Consider the following 11,729-nt stretch of genomic DNA (forward strand, 5'->3'; position numbering starts at 1 on the left):
TCGTGTAGTAACTTATCGTTGAACCAACGAGCTCCTAATGCATGCTTAATTATCGGGAATCGCACATTGCGCGCGGGGGGGGGGGGTTATACCTTTTGATTATGGTATGGTATTGGCGCGAAAGGTTCTATCGAACATGATAAATTGGGCATGAAATCCCCAAATTCCTAAAGTGCTTTTTCCTTCCTCAACGGACCAAATCCATAACAAAACGATAATCATAAGGTAGGCTGACAACGGGTAGAGTATGTGTGGGTAAGGGTTTTTCCGTTATCCAATCCAATTAAAATAGAGGTAACGAAACTGGTAATTATCTATCTCGTAAACCTATTATCTGTAAATATATATATATTAATGCGTGCACACACACACATGCATAAAAATTAGGAAAGACTTGTCGGAAATCGCCAATCCCTAATTCTTTTTCATCTCCTCCGCCTCCATTTGATCCAACTGACTCTAAATATCCAACAACAGAGGGGAGGAAAAGGGGACATTGACATTCATATTGCACGCGCGCGTGCACACACACATACACGCACATATATATAGTAATGGGTAAAGGGTAATGGATAGCGAAAAGCCGTTTATCCATGCCCTACCCGCTTAAATTTCGTGTAAACGGGTAATGAATAAGTGGATAAATGGATAAGATTTTCTTTACCCATATCTTAACTCAACGCGCCGAAACATAACCAGTAATGGGTTTACCCTTATCCATTGTCAGCCTTACATAGGGACGAAACCTATAAGTTGCTCAAAAGGTCAATAAGAAGATTGACTTTTCAAAAGGTCTTTGGTCTAGCGGTATGTTAGTCTTTGGCTTTCTAGGAGGTTAAGGGTTCAAACCTCACCAAAGTTGATGAGTGTGTGTGAGTTTATTTGTTATATTTGTCGTATATAAATATTATATACTTCAAAAAAAAAAATTGTCTTTTCAAGTTCTAAGAGTAAGTGAGATTACGTCAGAGAAGTTATACAACTAAAGGGGTGTTTACGATTGCTTATAAAAACAACTTATTGACTTATTCTTGTATAACACCGGTAATAAGCACTTTTGAGTGTTTGGATAAACAACTTATATCAATACCAAATCGGTAATAAAGAGTTTTTGAAGAAGTTAAACCCTTCTGACTTGTAATAACTTGATAAGTGCTTTTGTAAAAAAAAACATAAGTTGTTTCGAATAAGCAATCCCAAACACCGACCTAAATAAAACGTCAATCAGCCGACTTCGGCTGATAATCCATCGGTTTGAACCAGCGGATGATGACCTGTTAGTGGTAACATATCAACCGATACCCGATTAGTGGATGACCCATCAGCTGTAACACATCACTTGGTTGCTCAACAACATATACTTAGCAAAGGGCTAACCCTTCAGATGCAATTTTTATCAGTGTTCAAACAATGATAAATACTCATTGTTCATCACATAGCACAAATATCGTTGGTGTCTATCATTTATATGTGGTTACAAACGATGCCCTTGGACCCCTCTAGGGGCGTTGCCCCTAGGATCCCGCCATACGGCGTCATCAAATGATCTCGTTCTAATTAACTTACCCGAGTGTATGTTCCGCACATCCTAACTTGTGTTATAGCTTAACTAACAACTCCATATCGTTCTTGTTAAGTCTAATTACATAAAATAGACCGATTACTTGACTAAAATCACCAACATTATCTTATCATACCTTGTCATAACAGCTTCTTAAAAGTCTCATTGAATACTCCATTAGAACGGTTACATTTGTCATATAAGCGTGTGTGTGTGTGTGTGTATATATATATATATATAGGGGTAGCTTCAAACAAGAAGCTAAACATTTTATGAGAAGACGAGAAGTCTTAATATCATATATGATTACAACATGATCTACAAACTTAATCGTATATGATTAAACACATGTTGCATTGACAAAATATAGACTCTTAATCATATATGATTAAACACACCCACACCCAAAGGAGCATAATTATATATGATATTGAGACTTCGATCCTTTTTGCAACATATTTAACTTCTCACATTGTCCTCTCTCTCTACATACATACATATATACACACATATATATACATACATACACACATACATACATATATATATATATGTATGTATATTATGATTATGAACATGAATATAGCATATAAGATATCAGACTCGATTAACAGTACTTATGAAAGAGTCATCCCTATATACAAACCTTTGTAAGTCCCAATAATGGCTTTGTGTGCTATATATGGGAAGCATTCTTCCTTAGACATTATTTTGTCGTTTCAGATACCTTATATGTTAACAAATATAGCTTCATCTCGCATTTCCGCTATTTCGGTCGATCTTTTTTGGTTTTCCACTTCGCTTGCCCAATGAACAAATCTGTTTCCACGTCTGATATCGTGTCTTCGTTTTCCGTCACCACAAAATTCGCCCCCCTTTCTTTCGACCCTTCTATCGATTGAAGTTGATACTAATACACAAGAAACAACCATGATTACGTTCGTTTACAAAATGACACTACTTTTTACGCCGTTGTAAATGACCCTTTTACTGTAGTGTGAATTTATGACGTTTGGAGTAAAACCACGAGTGATTCAATACTTGTTACCGTGAATCCGATATAGAAAAAGGGTAAACACAACGAAAGGAAACTTACCTTCTCGTTTAATGTTGCGTTTTCAGATGCGAGCGTTTGCTCCTATATGTTTCCAAATAAAGAAAACAACGTCAGTAACGATTGAAATCTTTACTTAACGGATTTATAAACGTTGAATTCAACCGAACTACTTTTAGATATAAAATTGATACAAATATATTCATCTTTTTTCAAGAAAAATATCAAGAATTACACCAAAAATCAAGACTATTGATTTGTATGAGCCTTACCTTTGCATGTAATTGCTGAATCTGTTCATAGTAAACTTGCATCTACAACATCAAAATACACACCAAAAAAAGGGTTAAATAAAATACAAAAAGAACCCCAAAAACATCTAGAAACAAGAATCAAGATTGTCAAAATGTAGGTCAAGGTCAAGGTCAAAGTCAAAGTCAAACAGTTGGTTTTTCCTCAAACAAAAACCAACCTTTCTTGCCCTAATAATGCATACACTCCTCTCCAACTGTTGTTCAATGTGTAGTAGTTCTTCAATGGTGGTTGATCCCAGACCTTCTCCCAGAAGTTTCCTGTATTATAAATGTAAAAAGATTATGGTATATTTTTCTTTTCGAAGTGACATAAAAAACCAGTTAACCACAAGGGTGGTGCCTGATTGGTTTGAGCTTAACTCCAAAGGTCAAAAATACCAAGAGGTATCAGGTTCAAATCCAAGAAGGAACAAAAATCCCTTTGTGGCCACGGAGGTTCAAATGCGGTGACTTCGGGCTATCTGCAAAGCAGATGGTCGCCCTGGGATTAGTCAGCTCGCATAGCGGGTCGGATATCCAGGTTAATCAAAAAAAAAAAAAACCAGTTTGTTAGGATACGTGGAAACCTTTTGAATCCACCTCCTAAAATTCAAACGGAGGCGAGACATAGACGATGGCTCCAAGAACGAAGGTGAAACAGTGTGTTGAGTTCCTAGGTGGCATTGGTTCGGATACCATGTTAGGATACAATAAACCCCTTTGGATCTCTCTCTTAAAAAATCCTTCTAGAGAGACGAGATGTTCCTACGTACACACACACATATATATATACACACACACATATGTGCCGGTTTATGTGAGAACCGTGAGAATTTGTATATACATTGATGTATATACACTAATGAATTTCAATGAGTTTTTGCCTCAGTGGATATATACTTGTATTAATTAATGTATTCATTGACGGAATTCATATTTGATAGTGTATATGTATCAATAAACATACAAGGTTTCACCATACACATGTATATGCGCACGTGCACGTGCACGCGCACACGCGCGCACACACACACACACATATATATATATATATATATAGATATAGATTTTGTTAGAATATTATGTGAAACCCTGTTGATTCTTCCTCTAAAAGAGATCTTATAGGAAGATGGGAGATTCCTACATGTGGGACTACAACACGTCCCCCTCAAACGGAGGCTAGACGGTGCCCTCAAGAATGGAGGCGAGAGAGCGTGTAATTGAGTCTCTTAGTGATGCTAGACTCCGATGCCCATGTTAGAATATATGAAACCTATTTTGACTTTCTCCAACATTTTTTTATAGAATTCATTAAATATATAATTGCATGTGATGAAAAAAACTGCACCTTTTTGTAACTTCTAAGAGCTCTATCTGCTTTGCCATACCTGTTGCTAACTGTCTCAAATGCTGCCATTGAATCAAACCCAAAACAACATGAGATTAAAAGATGAGCAACTCATGTTTGAAATCAAGATTCTTGGTACCCAAAGAACATGAGATTAGAAGATGAATAACTCATCATCAAATTAAATCAAGATAAGTTCTTCAATAAATAAGAGTGGGCTGGATCAGAAGACATGCATCATGGTCTTCAATATATATATATATATATATGTATGTGTGTATGTGTGTGTGTGTATATATATATATATCTTGAGTAAAGATTGAAGAAGAAATTAATGAAGATCTTGTTGAGAAAGATATCAAATTAACCTGGACATCTTCTGGACATGGAGAATTCTGAGTTCGAATCTCTTTTACATGACTCCTATAACGCTCGATGGTCTCCTTCATGCTGATCATCACATTCACAATCCAAAAAAAATGCATGCAGTTAATCACGATTCTCTTAATTTTTCATATGAAGACAAGATGGAATTATTATATATGTTATATATATAGGGTTAGGTTCACACGTGAGACGAGCCTGTTTTCGTGAGACTCGTGAGACCATTTTTTTACACTTGAAATTTCACAGCAAAACGTTGTGAAGGTAAAAAAAGTCGAAACATCTCAGCAAAAATGGTGTGAAGGTGAAAAAAACCGAACCTTCAAAGCAAAAATCTTGTGAAAGTTGACTACTTTCATAGCGTTTTGCTGTGAGCTTTCAAGTGTATAAAAATAGTATCACTAAAACAGGTTGGTCTTACGTGATCTTATATATATATATATATATATGTGTGTGTGTGTGTGTGTGTGTGTGTGTGTGTGTGTGTGAGCGATCAAATGCAAACCACCCGATTTGTACAAACCATCCTCATCCGTCGATTTTATTGTTTAATCTTATGAAATTTTTTCATGAATTTTTTTCATATAATACTTTTTTTTATGAAACTGTTTCATGTATTTCTCTAAAATTAAAATAATGAAAATGATAATATCCATGATTAGCACCTTCCACAATAAAAATGATTAATCAACCTCTCATTATTACAAAAAAAATGAACAAAATGAAAATTATGATTAGTTGAATGAGATTTGTACGGTTTATATAAATAACGTGGCTTGCAAAGTAAACTTTATCTACATATGTGTGTGTGTGTATATATATATATATATATATGTATATGTATATATATGTATATGTATATATATATATATATGTATGTATGTAGGGGAGCGTTCAAATGAAAACCACTCCATTTCGTAAAAACCGTAAAAACTACTCTCATCCATCGTTAATCTTATGAAATTTTTTTATGAAATTGTTAATCTTGTGAAATTGTTTCATATAATACTTTTTTTGATGAAGTTGTTTCATATATGGTTATGAAATTATTTCATATACCATTTAATGAAATTTTAATGAAACAGTTTCATGTATTTCTCTAAAATTAAAATAATGAAGATGATAATATCCATGATTAACACCCTCCACAATAAAAATGGTTAATCAACCTCTCATAATTACAAAAAAAATGAACAAAATGAAAAATCATGATTGGTTGAGTGAAGTTTTCATGGTTTTTACAAATTGAGTGGTTTTTATTTGAACCCACCCCTATATATGTATGTATATTTTGACGTTTATGCATGTACACATTAATTAGCAAACACAATTTATGCTCTATAAACCCTCTACTTTGGTCCCTTGTATGCAAGTAATATTTCTATTTTGAAGTTAATGTGGATGGTGATATAAAACACTTGTACCAAATAGTTTGGTACCTATATATGACAATTCCTTTGATAAATTTATGGTTTTTAATTGATGTCATTTTCTCTTAACTTCCTTAATATGTATATATATATATATATATATATGTATTGTATATAACCAATTTATATGATGTATATATATATATATATATATGTATAGATATGTACATATATGTGTGTATATATGCACACACTACATAAAATGCTTCTTTCAGATTTCTTGTCTTAATTACGATAGTACTTATGTTAGTATTCTTTTTTCTTCTACACGATTATCCTATCATTCGAAGCCTAATCTGTAACAATCCAACTGCAATATCAATTTGAACCGAGCAAAAACTGTATGAAATTAAATAATTGGTAGAATCTGAAAGGTAAGACGTATCTGTGTTGCCTCTATCTATATGGGTCGAAAGACTGTCATTGATTAGCAAAATGATTAAAAAAAACCTTAACAGACAATCAAAATTTTTAAAAATGTAATTAAATTTGGAATTAAATCAACTTTTATATACAATAAAAATAAAAATGTAGGTATATTAATCTTTGCATTGCTACTTTAAGAGTGTTTTTTCTCAATTCATTTTGCACTAGATGAATTTGTTATTTAATAAGTAATTTAAACAATGGAATTTATAACTGATATGAAATTGACTGGTTTCATGTCATCGAGTCATTTCTGTTAAAAGTTGTGCTCGGTTTAGTCGAACCATGTAAATCCAAGACTCCGAATTATATAGGGATGAATGTAGTATTACCATGTAGCAACAGATAGATCACGTCGCCCAATTTTATTCTAACAACTTACTGTAACATTTTTGTATAAGACGTAATATTGTTGTTCTTGTTAAATACTTTGTTATAACGGTTGTGAGTGTTCTAACGGGACAATTTTGTTGATTTAGATCCCTAATTTCATGGATTATGATCGTTTCTTACTACATATATTAATTTCCACCCATTTAAATTTATGAATTTTATTATATTTATAATCTTTATATTATATATATAATTCTATAATATATATTTAATTCTACTAATTTTCAAGAAATAAAAATATTCATATTAATTCTTAATTTAAAAAGGTTTGTTAGATATTTTAATCAATAGACCTAACTAAATTAGAACCATTATGTGTTTATCAAATTTCTAGACATCCATCAATTATACATTATATATATATATATATATGTATGTGTGTATGTGTGTGTGTGTATATATATATATATATATATATATACATATATATATATATATATACACACATATATATATATATATATGTGTGTGTGTGTGAGAGAGATACAAATGTAAACTAAAGCTACATATGATATATACATACATATATATATATATATATATACACGTAAAAATAGAAACCGTAGACCGCAAACCGGTGTTTTATTGGATTAACTTTTGCCGTATATCGATCGACACATGTATGTAGAATTGCAACTCATGACTTGCATACATACATATATATAGAGGTCTATATATACATTCTAGTTAGGGTATGCATGGGATAATTAATTTCTTATATTAAATATATATATAAAAATCAGAAGGAAAAAAGGGGGCATAAATTAAATAAAAAAAGAAAAATGAAACCTTGAGCTTGCAAATTCATAGAGTTTGCTTCTTGGGGAGAAAATGATGAGGGCAATTTCAGCATCACAAAGTACAGAAAGCTCAAAAGCTTTCTTCAATAAACCATTTCTTCTCTTGGAGAAGGTCACTTGTCTGCTTGTAGCATTTTCAATCCTCCTCATCTGAGTCTTCCCTCTCACCATTTTTAAACCTACCAAACAAACTGTAATTAATTAATTCAAAACCCTAAAAATATCAACAACCCTTTAATTTGCTAGCTGTATATATATATATACATACATATATATGTATGTATGTATGTATGTAGGTATAAGCAAAGAGAAAGAGATGGAACTCATCAAACTTGAATTGTAATTGATGTCTTTATAAGTTGTGGGTCGAACCCAAAATTGAATAAAAATGGAATCTTGATGTGATCAAGATTCACCCAAACAGACGAAAATCTTCAAGATTTTTGAGATGGGTATCCGACTTAATTTACTTTAAGATGATAAAATCTTGTGGTGAAATCAGTGTGATGTGAATCTTCCCCCCCCCCCCCCCCCCCTCTTTTGATTTGGTAATTCAGATGAACATGTGATGGATATTTATCGAGATTTGTAGCTTTGAACAGTGTACAAACAGTGATTTATAAGCATCTTGAAGGACTACTGTTTTCAAATCGAAAGAAATGAAACAGTTATCAAGATCCATCACATAGCTAGCTAGATGAACAAGAACCACAAGAAGCTTATCAATTCATCAAGTTTGTACATATACATATATATATATATATATATATGTATATATATATATATATATGTGTGTGTGTGTGTGTAGCTTGAATGGAATCCAACCAGACTTCAAAGTGAGATGGAAGAATCTTTTTTTTTCCTTTGCCCAATTAAAACCAGCTGAAAATAAACAAAGTCTTTATGATAAACAAGGGCAAGAGATCCATCAAACAAAGCAAAAAACAAAACCCTAATCAAGTTCTTGAAGTAAAGAAAGAAGCCATCAAGTGAAAAAAAATCATCATCATCATGATGTTGCTCTTAAATGCCTTTTGAATCTTTTCCTCTATTTGCCATTCAAGTAAAAAAAAAAGAAAAAAAAAGAGGACAAATCTTTAATTATGTGATGTATATCAAGATCCACCACACCAACACCAAACAACAAAAAAACCTTAAAAACACCCTTATCGATTCTTAAACCAAAACAAGAAATTTTACAAGTACCAAAGAAGAAAGAGATCCCAAAAGGTACATGACCAATTTATGCACTTTATATACGATGATGAAAGAAAAGGAACTTACGAGATAGGCTAAAAACCCTTTCTTTCTTTCTTTCTTTGGGATTTGGATGATGAGGGAGAGAGAGAAGAGAGAGAGAGAGAGTGTGTGTGTGTGAGAGTGGGAGAGAGAGAGAGAGATAGAGATAGGCTAAAAACCCTTTCTTTCTTTCTTTCTTTGGGATTTGGATGATGGAGAGAGAGTGGGAGAGAGAGAGAGAGAGGGAGAGAGAGAGAGAGAAGAAGAGAGAGAGGATAAAAGGGAAAGAGGCAAGTGTATAAAATAATGAAAGTAGAGGGAGTCTATGGGAGTAGGGGGAGTGAAAAATAGTCAAAAAGAACCCAACATAGACCTAAGAATAGCTAATTAGAGAGGTACCTTGGTGTTGATAGATTGGCCATTTGCTAGTACTCTTACTCTCTACTCTATTATGGGTGAAGTATAACAAAAAAGTAAAAAAGTGCAACCTAAACTCACCCAATCTAATACACTTCTCTCTTTTTTGCTAGTAAAATCCAAACAAAAGGGATGTAATCATGGGGTGTTTGTTATTCTTGGTGACTAAAATATTATTCTTGTCAATGATGATAACATATAATAATAATAATAATAATAAGTAACCGATTAAGTCGTGTATGGTTTTGACCACGCGTTGTAACCGAACAAAAGTTTGCTTTACGAAGATGGAATAAGGCCCACGATAGGAATTGAAGTTATTCAATGCACCAAAACGACTCTAACGGGATTTTTGTTCAAAATAACAGATACGACATAAATGTTTTTTTAACATTGATCAGTTAATTTGGTATAGAAAAGATCGAATTTGAAAAAACCCTACACCGAAATTCATAATTATAGACAATCTCCAAATTAATGTGGTGTAAACATAAATAGAATATTCTCATAGTTTTCTTGTTAAATATGATCAATCATATTTTCAATAATTATTTTTTTATATTTATTAACATCACAAAATTATACCCACATATTTTTTTACATTAACTTGATAATTAAATTATTTTATTATTCACTTGGTTATGTATATGTATACATGCATGCATGCATACATACATATATATATATATATATATGTATATATTTGTGTGTTTTATTCAAACATGTTATTAGTTTCAAAATTATCAAATTACATATTTGATTAGCAATACATCAATCTACAATTTAACGGACCAAATTTAACCAATAAGTATGTATTGTTATCCTATTTCAGATTGAGAACAATCAAATCAGATGGTTCTGCTTACTGATCGGAGGTTATCGACAAAATATATTTCGGAAAACAAGTGAGTAACGCGTAAGAACCTGCCCTTGAGAGGGGAACAACAGCTGGAAACAGCGCTAATACCTTGTGTAGGCTGAGGAGCAAAAGGAGGAATCCGTCCTAGGAAGGGCTCGTGTATGATTAGTTAGTTGACGATGATCATAACTTTGAAACTTCAAATATAATGTAAACAGTGTTGCATCGAATTCAATGTTTTACATACATCTGATATAATTTGATGTCTCCATTGAAAAATGATTATCCATTTAAAAAACCAAATTTGTAGTTTTTTTTTACCACAAAATTAATAAATAAACTAATTGTCATTAATCACTTCCACACACCAACATGATACAATTCAAGAAACCCTCAAGAATTAATAAAATTGCAGAAAAATAATTAAAAAATATATTCTAATTTTAATTTATGAAAATATGAATCCAATTTAATTTTTTTCTCTAATGATAAAATACATGAAATATGTCATAAAATCAAGAATGTTGATTATCTATTTTATCAGTATTTTGTAATAATTATTAATTATTAAATATTTTGTAATAATTATATATATATATATGTATATATATATATATTTGTAAATATATCTTTAAAGAGGAAAATTTGATTTTCCAGAATAACCTGAAATAAAAAATGTTAATATTTTTGAAGAGCACGGGACGCGTATGTACGTATCAAAGGGACTACGCCCTCGTGAGATGATTAGAGCCCTTTATTTGATTGACGTACTTCTTTTCACATGGTTCATATACGTAAACGATATAATAATTATAGGAATAAATTTCAAGATTCGTGTATATTTTTGTTTTTGTGGGCATAACAGATGAATCTCATTTAAGTTTTCTCACCAACTCCGTACAGCTTTTTTTTTTTTATGTGTTCGTGTGTATTTATCGCAATGAATTTTTTATTTTATTTTTACAAATCAAAATTTTCATTACTTAAATATCAAAATTTGATTGATAAATGTATTAATCATAACTAGAATGGTACTCGCGCAATGCAGCGAGATACATCTTGATTTTAATATTTTATTTTATTTTTTATCTCAGTCGATGTTATAATATGGTCTTATGTGATTTTGAGAAAGCGATGATGTTTTTATTATTGAATAAAATATAAGTTTGAATATATCATAAAAGTCTGACAAAAATATATCGATATTAGTATCAAATTAACTATTTAAAATTCATCATTTTTTGTGTGATTTTTCAATTCAATTTTTTTATAATTTAATTTAGGTACAATAACGAAGTAATTTATATTTCGTTTAATAATATAATTTTTTTATAAAGATAATAATTAATTATTTTGTTAGAACTCGATAATTATCCTAATTATATTTTAGATTTTTTATATTTTAAAATAAGATGTTTATCATCTATTTGATTATGTTTATCCGCAATTAGTTATACAAATTCAAACATCAAGCTTTAATAAGTTGTACTTTTGCATAATTTACTTGTAATCTTGCATTTTTATT

At 31.3% G+C, this 11,729-nt stretch overlaps 1 protein-coding gene across 2 annotated transcripts; it reads right to left on the reverse strand.

The window, feature by feature from the left end:
- Window positions 1–2,327: 2,327 nt before the first annotated feature.
- LOC112529466 (MADS-box protein SOC1-like) lies at window positions 2,328–7,860 on the reverse strand. 2 transcript variants are annotated; one of them, XM_025140764.1, is made up of 8 exons: window positions 7,679–7,860; window positions 4,625–4,706; window positions 4,257–4,318; window positions 3,088–3,187; window positions 2,888–2,929; window positions 2,658–2,699; window positions 2,500–2,518; window positions 2,328–2,452 (listed from the first exon to the last, which is right to left on the reverse strand). In XM_025140764.1, exons 1-8 carry the CDS (start codon window positions 7,858–7,860, stop codon window positions 2,328–2,330), a joined length of 654 nt encoding a protein of 217 aa, XP_024996532.1. The 2 variants fall into 2 exon arrangements, with proteins under 2 accessions (XP_024996532.1, XP_024996531.1); XM_025140763.1 differs by lacking the exon at window positions 2,500–2,518 and having other exon boundaries at window positions 2,328–2,471.
- Between the last annotated feature and the right edge of the window lie 3,869 nt (window positions 7,861–11,729).

This window comes from Cynara cardunculus (genome assembly GCF_001531365.2).
Source record: "Cynara cardunculus var. scolymus isolate 2C chromosome LG 16, CcrdV1, whole genome shotgun sequence".
NCBI lineage: Eukaryota > Viridiplantae > Streptophyta > Magnoliopsida > Asterales > Asteraceae > Cynara > Cynara cardunculus.

Bases quoted from the DNA above. Each gene is read 5' to 3' on its own strand.
- LOC112529466 (XM_025140763.1), bottom strand. From the start codon at position 7,860: ATGGTGAGAGGGAAGACTCAGATGAGGAGGATTGAAAATGCTACAAGC. The intron at 3,188-4,256 runs GTGCAGTTTTTT...TTTATAATACAG, and splicing joins CTCTTAGAAGTTACAAAAAG to GAAACTTCTGGGAGAAGGTC. The intron at 2,472-2,657 runs GTAAGTTTCCTT...CTTGTGTATTAG, and splicing joins ACGCAACATTAAACGAGAAG to TATCAACTTCAATCGATAGA.